This window comes from Salmo salar, chromosome 02, assembly GCF_965601325.2.
Source record: "Salmo salar chromosome 02, fSalSal1, whole genome shotgun sequence".
Lineage (NCBI taxonomy): Eukaryota > Metazoa > Chordata > Actinopteri > Salmoniformes > Salmonidae > Salmo > Salmo salar.
Genome location: NC_138292.1, coordinates 89,011,070 through 89,027,429, shown reverse-complemented (window position 1 = coordinate 89,027,429; position 16,360 = coordinate 89,011,070). Strand labels below are relative to the sequence as shown.

Sequence of the window (16,360 nt, the reverse complement as noted above, 5' to 3'; positions counted from 1 at the left end):
AGTGGCAATGTCGTCCTCTATTATCCTCAGTAATTTTCCATCCAAGTTGTCAGACCCCGGTGGCCTGAAAAAGAAAAGGAGAACCTCACACTCTAGGAGCTCAGATGCAATAATTTAATAACCTAATAACCAACGTTTCCACAGACAAGCTGTCTTCATCACAGTATAATGACAAACACTGCAGGTAACTGGTTTATATTGTGTCAAAGGACACACACAGGTGTCTGTAATCATGTCTGAGTGTGGCCTGATATCATTGGTTAATTTACAGATATAAATAGAACATATAAAACATAAATGGATAGCATATGGTCATAGATACAATTTGGCTACATAGACCTAGAAACATTTACAATGAATAGCAATATTCCAATAATGGATATGTTGAGACAGACAGGAGCAAGGCTCTTTAAATTAAAGATCCAGGCAGCCTCTTGTTTTTAACAATAAATTGTCGAGGTCACCCCCTCTCCTAGGGAGGGTGACATGTTCGATGCTGATATAATGTAGGGACGAAATCAAGGGGTTCGCTTCCAAAAAGTTATAAGATAAGTAATTGCCTTAGTGGTGCATGTGATAACACCTTTGATAGGGATCTGTTTCCCTGTTTGGGGGTGTTTGAAGGATCTACATTTATAAGTGCCATTGCATTGAGCACAGCCATTACATTAGTAGTTTCCATCCGGGAGAGGTGCAAATAGACGTTTTGCAGGAGTATTTTGAGGTGGTAAATCACAGTTTAGTAAGAATGCTTGGTTTTTGCGAGACTGTCCTTGAAAGAGATAATTTCTTAATTTTTGTACCCCTCTCCTCTGTCAAATTGTTTTTTGCAAATTATTTTGATTCAAGAGTGAGACTCTCCTTTAGAGTCTGTTATTAGGTCTGTGTTGTGGTTAGGGGAAGTTATAAGTTATGGGTCCTACAGTAGGTGTGTGTTACTGTTAGGATCTTCAAGTAGTTATCGATGTTACTACTAATGTGAAAACAAGACAAAATATGACTAAACTTTAGAGTGTTTTCTATTTCTATTTCAATTATATGCATATCCTAGCTTCTGGGCCTGAGTAACAGGCAGTTTACTTTGGGCACCTCATTCATCCAAACTTCCGACTACTGTCCCCAAGCCCGAAGAAGTGCTCTGACTGCGAAAAGAGTTTTGTTAGCTTAAGTGATTTAAAATTGCACCAGAGAATATACACAGGAGAGAACCCTTATAGCTGTGATCAATGTGACAAGAGATACTTTGATAAAAGATCTCTGATCAAACATCAGAAAATACATAGATGAAGGATTTGCTTTAATGTCACAATGGAGAATGTTTTAACATTGTTGTAGGAGTATTTTAATGATGTCACAATGTAGAACCCTAAACGTTTGTCCCCTGTTCTATTGATTTCTACAAGATATGGATATTAGCCTCAGGGGGAAAATCCAGGCTCTGAAAAGGAGGAGTATTATTTATGTGATTTAACAAAAAGTGACTAACAAAAAAAGAGTTGTTACACTTACCACGTTGGTGACACACTGGAATCAAAATGCAACACTTCAAAATGTAGTAATCTGTTTTCTACAAAGGTTCCTCTAACCAGTGATGTTCACATTATTCCCAGATTCCATGTGGTTTTTGAGCTGTTAGTTTTAACAGGACGTGCAACCTCATCTCCCCCTTTTTCACGCAATTGATTTCAACGTGATATCGATGAGTGATGACAAAAGTGTTGTGTTCCTTTGTTTAGCGACCCCTAAATTTAAATGTATCACTCCAAAATGTAGCTGACTGTCTTCTGCAGGTTGTCCTCTAACCAGTGAGGTGAAATATATCTCCCATTTCCATGTGTTTTTTTTAGTTGTTAGTTTCAACATCACCTACAACCGGATTTTCCCCCTAATCGATATCACTGATTTATTGCTACTTATCAAAACAACAGCGTTTCTGGTGCTTGTGCAATTTATAAGGTGCTCGTTTTAAAAAATACAAGTAATATGATTATTGTGGCAGATGTTTGTGTATATAGCACATGTTATATTTAGGTTTTCAATGTATCCCAAACGGTTTCTGCATATTGGTTATTGATTTAGACACGTTTAAACTGTGTTTTGACATTGGGCTATCCCACCTAGCAAAATGTCATTAAAAATACGTTGAAAATGTTGTTTTGGGTCGTTTTTTTCAATGACTTTAAAACAACTTAATTTCAACGTACTTGCAGCCTATACACATGGACGCAGTATAATAAATTGGTCTATAATCAATTTTATTAACAATCCTACATCAGTCCAGTATTTCTTTACAACATTCAAATGCTAATTGTCTTTATTCCACTACTGAAGAAGCATGACTCAAATCACCTCATATTTCAAACATCCAGCCTGACAAAAGATGTTTTATTATTCCATGCCTCACCATTAAGTTAATTATTGCCAATACATATTAACAAAGGGGTGTACATTTGGTTTTGATATTTCATGTAACATTTAGTAATCATTATTTATGTAACCAACTGACAATTTTTGGGTACAATTATATTGACATTGTTGCCCTGCTTTTAGAATATCAGGGTACATTCTCAGATGTGCCAACCAAAATGTACTAGAGCATGACATTGGGGACTGGGCCCCGATCCAACAACATGTCTATCTAGTGAACCCTGAAAAGTGAGAGAAGCTCTGTAGTGAGGTGGAAAGTTACTACGGACATTGCAGGAGTTTCCTCTTGAAATCAGACATGTCCGTGGTGAGGACAACTTGGTTGCTGATTGTCTCAAGGGTGGGCAGTCAAAAAGATTTGTGTTCTGCATTTAACCAGTGCTTAAACCATGGATCACAATTTATTTTGACTGCATGTTTTTCCGTATTGGAGATGAGTTTTGTTTGTGCTCATTCCAAGGGGACGAGAGTTCTAGAAGCTAGTGAGTTTTAGGAAGACGAGAGTTCTAGAAGCTAGTGGGGAAAAATAGAAAGAATGTAATATAGAATATAGAAAGAAAAATTAGAAAAAAATAATACAATTGAATATTATTATTTAGAAATACATGTTTTTTCTTGTTTTTAATTGTTGACATCCAATAGACACCATGTTTATTTTGTAGAAGGTGAAGCATTGTAGTTGATTATAATGTGATATGGACGTTTTCTGTTGGTGGTGAGCACTTGTCCAACAAAAATCTTGGATATATTTGTTGTCTTAACTGGGTTGGATATCGCATCCAATTAATATTTTAATCAATGGCATTTCCTTAGAATGTTCATTAGTCTTTCAGTTGTTAGTCTTGTTTTTTATCCTCTTATGTTTGTTGTGTACTAAATATTTATATTTATTTTCATAGTTTTTTTCCTGTGAAGCCATTGTGTTGCATCCATGTGCTGTATAAATAAAGCTTGATTTTATTTGAACATATTATAAAACAAATGAAGGTGGTCTTGAGGTGGTCTCCCACAGCTCTGCTTATGTCATGTTCTGTGGCCTTGCTGTTCCATTTCTTGACTGTCCCTGCAACACAGAAAGAAACACATTTAGTCATATTATATAAAACACTCAAAGTAATGGATATGGAGCATCTATGGCCTCAGTTACACTTGGCACCTAAATGTGACTTCTGATCACTCCAAGCTGCATTGGGTTCAGATCTACCAGGATGGGCCTTTGACATAGTCTGGATGCAGTCAGGCCACCGAATATCCATAAGCAATGTAAAGAGATAGGGTGAATGAGTGGGGAAAAGTACATTTGACACAGATTACCTTCATTATATCAAAGAACAAATGTGTGTGTCTGAGGGGAAATTAACTTTCATACAGACAAAAGGGTTGAGAAATTACACCAATATCAGTGGACAATTTGCACTAATGTAAATAAACATAGATGGAACATGTTCCCTTTAGCTGACGTGATGAACCGCTAAGGGGACATAAATATTTACCATCCAAACCATGTGTGACCTCTCACCTCTCTGGCTGTAGGAGTGTTCTTCCTAACCAGTCCCTCAACAGCTCTCTGACTGAGCTCCACCCTCACTGGGTCTTCAGAGGAGAGGAATGCTGAGGAGGGATGGAAGGATGAATGGATCAGTCAGTCAATAAAGTGTAGAGCTGCTGTCTGACAAAAATCACTATTTTAGTAGTTCATTAAAGTAAATAAGGCTTTATGCTGAATACCAACTATCAATCACTTAGATCATGTATTTTCAGGTAGAGATACATCCTTGGGACGTCCCTAGCCCATTGAAGTTGACATTTAAAATGGTTAAGGTAGGGGTTAAGGTTAGGGTTTAGGGTAGGGATGTCCCAAGGATTCCAGATTGCATTGACCATCGTGCATTATTCTGTCTCTTTTACATAGCAGGTGTAAAATAAACACAGACAAGACAAGTAGGCACGCAGTGCATTATGGTCATTGTAGTTTAAAAATAGCATCTAATTATGCCAATCTGTATGTGGGGTTGTTAGAGAAGATGTGATTGTCAGCCCTAACAATCCATTCTAGCAGCTCATCAGGCTCTGTAAATGTCTTAATTGATGACGTGTTCCTTCTATTCCAGGGGACAGCAGAGGAACTTCATCGATTCCACTCCTTCATCAATACAAGCAGTGAACATCTGAAATTCACCCTCACCTTTGATGTGCATGAAACAAGTTACCCGATGGTTGGACAATACTTTTCTCGTTAATCATCTTAAATACTTAAACTGGAAATCAACCAATCCTCCATTGTTAATGCAGTGGAAAGGTCAAGTGCTTTATTATCTAAACATGTAAAGTGGGTGACGGAGAGAAATAAAATGTTTAGGTTATGGTAAAGCTAATAAAAGATAAAATAAAATTGTTTTAAGTTCCAATGCAAAGTTACACCTCACTGTTCTATTTTTGGAGGTATTACATAAAACCAATCAGAATTCAGAAGAATGATAAAGTCAGGTGTGATGTAGTGTGGAGGACCAGCCTATTCCCTATGATGTAAACTACAACAGAAATAACTTCAAATGTATAACTTCAAATTAAACCATTCGTTTGCACTCATGAATTGAGTGATTAAAGTAAACCAACGTTTTGGAAATACATAACACCATCTAATCAATCAAAGAATATTAGCTATGTGCAGTTATCTTAGCCAGCCAGCTAACGTTAGCTATTTAGCCAACTAGTTATGGTCAGCGAGCTGGAGCCCAACTAGACCAGTTAGAACCCAACTAACAAAACCCAACTAAAACATGACTGCAGATCAAAAGAGCAGAGACATACAGAATGATGGCTGGGAAAATCCCCAACATCCAAAATAGATCGATTCCAGAAGTCAGTCAGCTAGTGCGCTAGCAGTAAGCCAAGGTGGAAAAAGTGACAAAACTCCCGTAGTCGACTACAGAGAATATGCTGAAAAGTAGTTGATGGGGAAACAAAGCTTCCTGAAGCATTGGCGCTTTTCAGCCTGTTGTGTCAACAAAAAAAAAACGAGCAAGCAGGTTGATATCCTCTGTCGTTTTGAACCCACGGCAAGAGGCACCAGATCCTACTGTGCTAACGGGTTCCCTCTAGATAACACAACCACACAGTTCATGAAAAGCATGAGGTGTGACAAACGTTTGCAAACTTCAGCTAGATATCGAGCTAGCGTGACCTTCCTGGTCCCTCAAGTCCGTGAGTCAACACAGGAAGGAGCAATGGATGGATAGTTCATTTATTTCCAAAGCTGCAATGATGGGACACACACAGTATGGATGAATGATCAGTAGTGACAGGATATAAATCGCACTCCCACACAGTATAGATAATATACATTTTATGATGTAATGTCAACTTTATACATTTCTATGCCAGGACCATTCAATTTTCAACTCACCGACAGCAATTCTCCATAAATCTGCTGTAGATTACCCAGAATCCCGAAATAAATTAATACATATTAATACATAGGTAAAACCCGCCTTATCTCAGCTCACTGGTCACCATAGCAGCACCAACCGGTAGCACGAGCTCCAGCAGGTATATTTCACTTGTCATCCCCAAAGCCAACACACGTACCCGATTTAATCTGGTTATTACTCCTGCCCAGAAACTAGAATATGCATATAATTAGTAGATTTGGATAGAAAACACCCTAAGTTTCTAAAACTGTTTGAATGGTGTCTGTGAGTATAACAGAACTCATATGGCAGGCCAAAACCTGAGAAGATTCTATATGGGAAGTGCCCTGTCTGACCATTTCTTGGCCTTCTGTAGCCTCGTTATCGAAAATACAGGATCTCTGCTGTAACGTGACATTTTCTAAGGCTTTCATTGGCTCTCAGAAGGCGCCAGAACGTTGAATGATAACTCTGCAGTCTCTGGGCGAAAAACAGTAGGGGTTTTGGAGAGTGGTACTTCTGAGAACAATGGCAATGGTGCGCGCGTGCATGTGACGACTCCATTTTCTTCTTTCAGTGTTTGAACGGATACAACGTCTCCCGGTTGGAATATTATCGCTATTTTACGAGAAAAATTGCATACATTTTTTTTACATCTACTGTAAATGGTAATGCATCACATCTAATAAGTGAATTAAAACCCAACAATCAAAGGTTAGTGCTGCATTTAGCTGTGGTTTTGGTTTTTGTGACATATATGCTAGCTTGAAAAATGGGTGTGTGATTATTTCTGGCTGGGTACTCTCCTGACATAATCTAATGTTTTGCTTTCATTGTAAAGCGTTTTTGAAATCGGACAATGTGGTTAGATAAAGGAGAGTCTTGTCTTTAAAATGGTGTAAAATAGTCATATGTTTGAAAAATTGAAGTTTTTGCATTTTTGAGGTATTTGTAATTCGCGCCACTCTATACCATTGGATATTGGTGAGGCGTTCCGCTAGCGGAACGTCTGTCCCTAACAGGTTTTAAGACAATCAGAAATACTGTCAGACATCCCCAAATGGGAACATTTATAGGCCTAGATTTGCACACAGGCCAGGTAGACTAGTCCTACTTCTATGTGTAATCAGGTGTGCGTCCTTACTCAACATTGACAGGAGTGTTTCAAACAAAGACAATTAATAAATTGCCAAACTGACGCAAATTGCGGGGTCAGATCTGGGTGGTCTGCCATGGGCCGTTTCAATTAGTATCCGTTTGGGTCGGCATGGGGAATGATTGTCTTTTCCCATAGTATGTTGTACCGAAGTTGACCGACTGAAAGCGAACAGTAGTTATAGTCATAACGTTAGGCTTGTCATATGATGAACGTCAACTTAAATACGGGATCTTGCTGTCGGACAGTTTTTTTCTATTCTGAAATGCACTCGAACTACGTAACATTTAGTGTCTCCTTATGTTACGCTGCGAAAACAGTTTTCATGGGCATTGAAATACTAAATAATTTCAGAGTTTGCTAAATCCAATTGTTTTTAACTGAGAGTCATCTTGTAATCCAAGATGGCGTAGCAGTAAGACGTGTTTGTTGTAAATGTAATGTTTTTTTCATATTTTTTTTAAATATATTTCAATCTTTTTTTTCCATTTTGAAATGAAATATACCTTCCGGCAACCCGCCTCACCCAATGTGATACGGATCTGCAATTTCTTTAGACCTTATAGCTAGAACCGCCATCAGAAGCTAGCCATCAGAAGCTAACCAGCTAATTAGCTGCTAGCTATTTAGTCATTGTTAGCCACTGCTAACGGTCTTTACCTTTTTAGCTCAGACACCAGACACTTTTAGCCTGGATAATACCTGCCAGTCTGCACAGCGCGATATCAACCCTGAGCATATCGGACCGTTTTTCTCCATTACATCACCGTATTCCTGCCGTAAGCTCTGGACCATTACACCAGATAATCGCAGCAAACTATCTGCTACCGAGTGGCCCAGCCTCGAAGCTAGCCTTGAGCCAGGCCCATCTCCTGGTTCATTGGACCCTATGATCACTTGGCTACATAGCTGCTGCCTGCTGGACTGTTCATTAATCACAGTACTCCATTTTGTTTATATTGTTTATCTGTCGGCCCCAGCCTTGAACTCAGGCCCTGTGTGTAGTTAACTGACCCTCTCTGCCCATTCATCGCCATTTTACCTGTTATTGTCTTAGCTGATTAAATGTTGTTGTCTTACCCGTTGTTGTCTTAGCTAGTTCTCCCAATCAACACCTGTGATTGCTTTATGCCTCGCTTTATGTCTCTCTAATGTCAATATACCTTGTATACTGTTGTTTAGGGTAGTTATCATTGTTTTATTTTACTGCGGAGCCCCTAGTCCCACTCAACATGCCTCAGAGAAGTCTTTTGTCCCACCTCCCACACATGCGGTGACCTCACCTAGCATAACTGGTGCCTCCAGAGATGCAACCTCTCTTATCGTCACTCAATGCCTAGGTTTACCTCCATTGTACCCGCACCCTACCAAACCCTGTCTGTACATTATGCCTTGAATCTATCCTACCACGCCCAGAATTCTGCTCCTTTTATTATCTGTTCACAACGCACTAGACGACCAGTTCTGATACCCTTTAGCCATACCCTCATCCTACTCCTCTGTTCCTCGGGTGATGTAGAGGTTAACCCAGGCCCTGTGTGTCCCCAGGCACTCTCATCTGTAACCGTAAAAGCCTTGGTTTCATGCATGTTAACATCAGAAGCCTACTCCCTAAGTTTGTTTTACTCACTGCTTTAGCACACTCCGCCAACCTTAATGTTCTTGCCATGTCTGAATCCTGGCTTTGGAAGGCCACCAAAAATTCTGAAATTTCCATCCCCAACTACAACATTTTCCGTCAAAATGAGAGGAGTTGCAATCTACTGCAGAGATGGCCTGCAAAGTTCTGTCATACTTTCCAGGTCTAAGCCCAAACAGTTTGAGCTTTTAATTTTAAAAATTGATCTCTCCAGAAACAAATCTCTCACTGTTGCCGCCTGTTAGTCCCCCTTAGCTCCCAGCTGTGCCCATGACACCATATGTGAATTGATTGATTCCCATCTATCTTCAGATTTCGTTATGTTAGATGACCTAAACTGGGATATGCTTAACACCCCGGCTGTCCTACAATCCAAGCTAGATGCCCTCAATCTCACACAAATTATCAAGGAACCCACCAGGTACAACCCTAAATCCGTAAACATGGGCACCCTCATAGATATTATCCTGACCAACTTGCCCTCCAAATACACCTCTGGTCTGCTGTTTTCAATCAGGATCTCAGTGATCACTGCCTCATTGCCTGCATCCGTTATGGGTCCACGGTCAAACGACCACCCCTCATCACTGTCAAACGCTCCCTAAAACACTTCTGCAAGCAGGCCTTTCTAATCGACCTAGCCCGGGTATACTGGAAGGATATTGACCTCATCCGTCAGTAGAGGAGCCCTGGTTGTTCTTTAAAAGTAATTTCCTCACCACCTTAAATAAGCATGCCCCTTTCAAAAAATGTAGAACTAAGAACCGATATAGCCCCTGGTTCACTCCAGACCTGACTGCCCTCGACCAGCACAAAAACATCCTGTGGCGTACTGCACTAGCATCGAATAGTCCCCGCGATATGCAACTTTTCAGAGAAGTCAGGAACCAATACACACAGTCAGTTAGGAAAGAAAAGGCTAGCTTTAACAAACAGAAATTTGCATCCTGTAGCTCTAACTCCAAAACGTTTTGGGACACTAAAGTCCATGGAGAATAAGAGCACCTCCTCCCAGCTGCCCACTGCACTGAGGATAGGAAACACTGTCACCACCGATAACTCCACGATAATCGAGAATTTCAAGTAGCATTTCTCTACGGCTGGCCATGCTTTCCTCCTGGCTACCCCAACCCCGGTCAACAGCTCCCCACCCCCCGCAGCTACTTGCCCAAGCCTCCCCAGCTTCTCCTTCACCCAAATCCAGATAGCTGATGTTCTGAAAGAGTTGCAAAACCTGGACCCTCTCTTTCTAAAATGATCCGCCGCCATTGTGGCAACCCCTATCACTAGTCTGTTCAACCTCTCTTTCGTATCGTCCGAGATTCCTAAAGATTGGAACGCTTCCGCAGTCATCCCCCTCTTCAAAGGAGGTGACACTCTAGACCCAAACTGTTACAGACCTATATCCATCCTGCCCTGCCTTTCTAAGTTAACAGATCACTGACCATTTTGAATCCCACCGTACCTTCTCCGCTGTGCAATCCAGTTTCCGATCTGGTCACGGGTGCACCTCAACCACGCTCAAGGTACTAAACGATATCATAACCGCCATCGATAAAAGACATTACTGTGCAGCCGTCTTCATCAACCTGGCCAAGGCTTTCGACTCTGTCAATCACCATATTCTTATCGGCAGACTCAACAGCCTTCGTTTCTCAAATGATTGCCTCGCCTGGTTCACCAACTTCTTCTCAGACAGAGTTCAGTGTGTCAAATCGGAGGGCCTGTTGTCGGGACCTCTGGTGGCAGTCTCTATGGAGGTACCACAGGGTTCAATTCTCACACCGACTCTTTTCTCTGTTCAACGATGTTGCTCTTGCTGTGTGTGATTCCTTGATCCACCTCTACGCAGATGGCACCATTCTGTATACATCTGGCCCTTCTTTGGACACTGTTAACAATCCTCCAAACGAGCTTCAATGCCATACAACACTCCACCCGTGGCCTCCAACTGCTCTTAAACGCTAGTAAAACTAATTGTTTGCTCTTCAACCGATCACTACCCGCCCATCCAGCATCAGTACTCTGTACGTTTCTGACTTAGAATATGTGGACAACTATCATTACCTAGGTGTCTGGCTAGACTGTAAACTCTCCTTCCAGGCTAATATTAAGCATTTCCAATCCACAATTTAATCTAGAATCGGCTTCCTATTTCGCAACAAAGCCTCTTTCACTCATGCTGCCAAACATACCCTCGTAAAACTGACTATCCTACTGATCCTTGACTTCAGCGATTTCATTTTCAAAATAACCTCCAACACTCTACTCAGCAAACTGGATGCAGTCTATCACAGTGCCATCCGTTTTGTCACCAAAGCCCCATATACCACCCACCACTGGGACCTGTATGCTCTCGTCGGCTGGCCCTCGCTACATATTCGTCACCAAACCCACTGGGTCCAGGTCATCTATAAGTCTTTGCTAGGCCGCCTTCACTGACTGGTCACCATAGCAACACCCACCCATAGCACGCACTCCAGGAGTCACCCCCAAAGCCAACACCTACTTTGGCCGCATTTCCTTCCAGTTCTCTGCTGCCAATGACTGGAACGAATTGCAAAAATCACTGAAGTTGGAGACATATCTCCCTCACTAACTTTATGGATCAGCTATCTGAGCAGCTTACCGATCGCTGCAGCTGTACACAGCCCATCTGTAAATAGCCCATCCAACTGCCTACCTCATCCCCATGTTTTTATTTACTTTTTTTTGCTCTTTTGCACACCAGTATTTCTACTTGCACATCATCATCTGCACATCTAAATGACGTAGAGTGTTAATTTGACTCCAGTGTTAATTTGTTAAATTGTAATTACTTTGCTACTATGGCCTATTTATTGCCTTACCTCCATACTACATTTGCACACACTGTATATAGATTTTTCTGTTGTGTTACTGACTGTATGTTTGTTTATCCCATGTGTAACTCTGTTGTCTTTGTTGCACTGCTTTGCTTTATCTTGGCCAGGTCGCAGTTGTAAATCAAATCAAATTTATTTATATAGCCCTTCGTACATCAGCTGATATCTCAAAGTGCTGTACAGAAACCCAGCCTAAAACCCCAAACAGCAAGCAATGCATGTGAAAGAAGCACGGTGGCTAGGAAAAACTCCCTTGGAAAAACTCCCTAGAAAGGCCAAAAACCTAGGAAGAAACAGAGAGGAACCAGGCTATGAGGGGTGGCCAGTCTTCTTCTGGCTGTGCCGGGTGGATATTATAACAGAACATGGTCAAGATGTTAAAATGTTCATAAATGACCAGCATGGTCAAATAATAATAATCATAGTAGTTGTCGAGGGTGCAACAAGCACGTCCGGTGAACAGGTCCGGGTTCCATAGCCGCAGGCAGAACAGTTGAAACTGGAGCAGCAGCACGGCCAGGTGGACTGGGGACAGCAAGGAGTCATCAAGCCAGGTAGTCCTGAGGCATGGTCCTATGGCTCAGGTCCTCCGAGAGAAAGAAAGAAAGAAAGAATTAGAGAGAGCATATTTAAATTCACACAGGACACCGGATAAGACAAGAGAAATACTCCAGATGTAACAGACTGACCCTAGCCCCCCGACACATAAACTACTGCAGCATAAATACTGGAGGCTGAGACAGGAGGGATCAGAAGACACTGTGGCCCCATCCGATGATACCCCCGGACAGGGCCAAACAGGCAGGATATAACCCCACCCACTTTGCCAAAGCACAGCCCCCACACCACTAGAGGGATGTCTCCAACCACCAACTTACCGTCCTAAGACAAGGCCGAGTATAGCCCACAAAGATCTCCGCCACGGCACAACAAGTTTAAAAGTAGAAAGTTTGCAGCCATCCACTTCTTTATGTCTGAAACACAGGCTTCTAGCGAGGGCAATTTTGGGGCTTCACCATGTTTCATTGAAATGTACAGCTGTGTGTCGTCCGCATAGCAGTGAAATTTAACATTATGTTTTCGAATGACATCCCCAAGAGGTAAAATATATAGTGAAAACAATAGTGGTCCTAAAACGGAAACTGATATCTTTCCGACAGATAAGATCTAAACCAGGCCAGAACTTGTCCATGTAGACCAATTTGGGTTTCCAATCTCTCCAAAAGAACGTGGTGATCGATGGTATCAAAAGCAGCACTAAGATCTAGGAGCACGAGGACAGATGCAGAGCCTCGGTCTGACATCATTAAAAGGTCATTTACCACCTTCACAAGTGCAGTCTCAGTGCTATGATGGGGTCTAAAACCAGACTGAAGCGTTTCGTATACATTGTTTGCCTTCAGGAAGGCAGTGAGTTGCTGCGCAACAGCTTTTTCTAAAATTTTTGAGAGGAATGGAAGATTCGACATAGGCCGATAGTTTTTTATAATTTCTGGGTCAAGATTCTGCTTTTTCAAGAGAGGCTTTATTACTGCCACTTTTAGTGAGCTTGGTACACATCCGGTGGATAGAGAGACGTTTATTATGTTCAACATAGGAGGGCCGAGCACAGGAAGCAGCTCTTTCAGTAGTTTAGTTGGAATAGGGTCCAGTATGCAGCTTGAAGGTTTAGAGGCCATGATTATTTTCATCATTGTGTCAAGAGATATAGTACTAAAACACTTTAGTATCTCCCTTGATCCTAGGTCCTGGCAGAGTTGTGCAGACTCAGGACAACAGATCTTTGGAGGAATACGCAGATTTAAAGAGGAGTCCGTAATTTGCTTTCTAATGATCATGATCTTTTCCTCAAATAAGTTCATAAATGTATTACTGCTGAAGTGAAAGCCATCCTCCATTTGCGAATGCTGCTTTTTAGTTAGCTTTGCGACAGTATCAAAAATACATTTCGGATTGTTCTTATTTTCCTCAATTAAGTTGGAAAAATAGGATGATCGAGCAGCAGTGAGGGCTCTTCGATACTGCACGGTACTGTCTTTCCAAGCTAGTCGGAAGACTTCCAGTTTGGTGTGGCGCCATTTCCGTTCCAATTTTCTGGAAGCTTGCTTCAGAGCTCGTGTATTTTCTGTATACCAGGGAGCTAGTTTCTTATGACAGATGTTTTTAGGGGTGCAACTGCATCTAGGGTATTGCGCAAGGTTAAATTGAGTTCCTCGGTTAGGTGGTTAACTGATTTTTGTCCTCTGACGTCCTTGGGTAGGCAGAGGGAGTCTGGAAGGGCATCAAGGAATCTTTGGGTTGTCTGAGAATTTATAGCATGACTTTTAATGCTTCTTGGTTGGGGTCTGAGCAGATTATTTGTTGCGATTGCGAACGTAATAAAATGGTGGTCCGATAGTCCAGGGTTATGAGGAAAAACATTAAGATCCACAACATTTATTCCATGGGACAAAACTAGGTCCAGAGTATGACTGTGACAGTGAGTAGGTCCAGAGACATGTTGGACAAAACCCACTGAGTCGATGATGGCTCCGAAAGCCTTTTGGAGTGGGTCTGTGGACTTTTCCATGTGAATGTTAGTCACCAAAAATTAGAATATTATCTGCTATGACTACAAGATCCGATAGGAATTCAGGGAACTCAGTGAGGAACACTGCATATGGCCCAGGAGGCCTGTAAACAGTAGCTATAAAAAGTGAGTGAGTAGGCTGCATAGATTTCATGACTTTTGTAAATTGAAATTTGCTGTCATAAATGTTAGCAACACCTCCGCCTTTGCCGGATGCACGGGGGGTATGGTCACTAGTGTAACCAGGGGGTGAGGCCTCATTTAACACAGTAAATTCATCAGGCTTAAGCCATCTTTCAGTCAGGCCAATCACATCAAGATTATGATCAGTGATTAGTTCATTGACTATAACTGCCTTGGAAGTGAGGGATCTAACATTAAGTAACCCAATTTTGAGATGTGAGGTATCACAATCTCTTTCAATAATGGCAGGAATGGAGGAGGTCTTTGTACTAGTGAGATTGCTAAAGCGAACACCGCCATCTTTAATTTTGCCCAACCTAGGTCGAGGCACAGACACGGTCTCAATGGGGATAGCTGAGCTGACTACACTGACTGTGCTAGTGGCAGACTCCACTAAACTAGCAGGCTGGCTAACAGCCTGCTGCCTGGCCTGCACCCTATTTCATTGTGGAGCTAGAGGAGTTAGAGCCCTGTCTATGTTCGTAGATAAGATGAGAGCACCCCTCCAGCTAGGATGGAGTCCGTCACTCCTCAACAGGCCAGGCTTGGTCCTGTTTGTGGGTGAGTCCCAGAAAGAGGGCCAATTATCTACAAATTCTATCTTTTGGGAGGGGCAGAACACAGTTTTCAACCAGCGATTGAGTTGAAACTCTGCTGTAGATCTCATCACTCCCCCTAACTGGGAGGGGGCCAGAGACAATTAATCGATGCCGACACATCTTTCTAGCTGATATACACGCTGAAGCTATGTTGCGCTTGGTGACCTCTGACTGTTTCATCCTAACATCGTTGGTGCCGACGTGGATAACAATATCTCTATACTCTCTACACTCGCCAGTTTTAGCTTTAGCCAGCACCGTCTTTAGATTAGCCTTAACGTCGGTAGCCCTGCCCCCTGGTAAACAGTGTATGATCGCTGGATGATTCGTTTTAAGTCTAATACTGCGGGTAATGGAGTCGCCAATGACTAGGGTTTTCAATTTGTCAGAGCTAATGGTGGGAGTAATGAGAACTTGTTTTCAACTGGCCTACCTGGTTAAATAAAGGTGAAATAAAAAAATAGAATCTTAACTATATTGACAACACCCAAATGGATACTGTCATTAACGCGGTTCTTCAATAATTACACATAATTCATAATACTGTAGCAAACATTATATTAAACAGGACATTCAAACGAGCCTTAAAATTATAATCCAAAGTAGTGTGAAATGTACTCATAAGCTTCCTGGAAATGGAGGTTACTCCCCTGAGTTTCCCCCATTCACATTCAGAAAACATTGTGAGAAACTAAAATCTTTGCTCACCACTTTTGCTCCAGGCAGATATAGTACATCCGTAACTATCGGTTTCCTCATTAGCAGGGAGGAGTTTCTGCAATCAAATTGCCCTCGTGCCGCAATTTTAGCAAACACAGAAAGTGGCCTATATTGGAGACCAAAAGTCGTATGGCACACTGCTTAGACTTTCAACAACATGAATGTGTTATTTCTAGCCTACAATCATCGATGTTACTACTAATGTGAAAAGAAGACAAAATATGACTATTCTTGCTCATTTTAAGACAATTGTCAAATAATTTTAACATTCATTACAGGCAGTCAATTGTTGTATAACATCATGGCTACGCTGTTGGCATCACCTTTTACAGTGGATTACCGCTGTTGTGGGCCTTTAATCATCTGTCTGACTTTGTTGTTCACACAGGAGAGAAACTTCACTATCGTGGATCCTCTGGGGACCCTCAACAACCTCGTGATGCTGACGAGGCAGAGAAGAGTCTCTCCACATCAGAAGACCTCAAGAAACACCTGCAGAGATCCACAGGGAAAAGAACTCACTGCTTCTCTGACTGTGGGAAGAGATTCACCTCATCAGGCATTAAAATTCATCAGAGATCACACACAGGAGAGAAACTTTATAGCTGTGATCAATGTGGGAAGAGTTTTGGTCAATCTGGCCATCTTGTATCACACCAGAGAACACACACAGGAGAGAAACCTTATAGCTGTGGTCAATGTGGCAAGAGTTTTACTACATGTAGCACTCTGACTCTACACTAGAGAACACACACAGGAGAGAAACCTTCTAGCTGTGGAGAATGTGGGAAGA

At 41.7% G+C, this 16,360-nt stretch overlaps 1 protein-coding gene across 1 annotated transcript in view; it reads right to left on the bottom strand.

The window, feature by feature from the left end:
* Positions 1-2,238: 2,238 nt before the first annotated feature.
* Positions 2,239-16,360, bottom strand: part of LOC106606995 (uncharacterized) — a 33,185-nt gene continuing 19,063 nt past the window's right edge. The window contains exons 2-3 of the mRNA XM_082969094.1: positions 3,947-4,038; positions 2,239-3,490 (exon numbers count right to left, since the gene is read on the bottom strand). Of these exons, the coding sequence (XP_082825220.1) occupies positions 3,446-3,490; positions 3,947-4,038 (137 nt within the window). The 3' untranslated portion in view covers positions 2,239-3,445. The remainder of the gene's footprint in view (positions 3,491-3,946; positions 4,039-16,360) is intronic.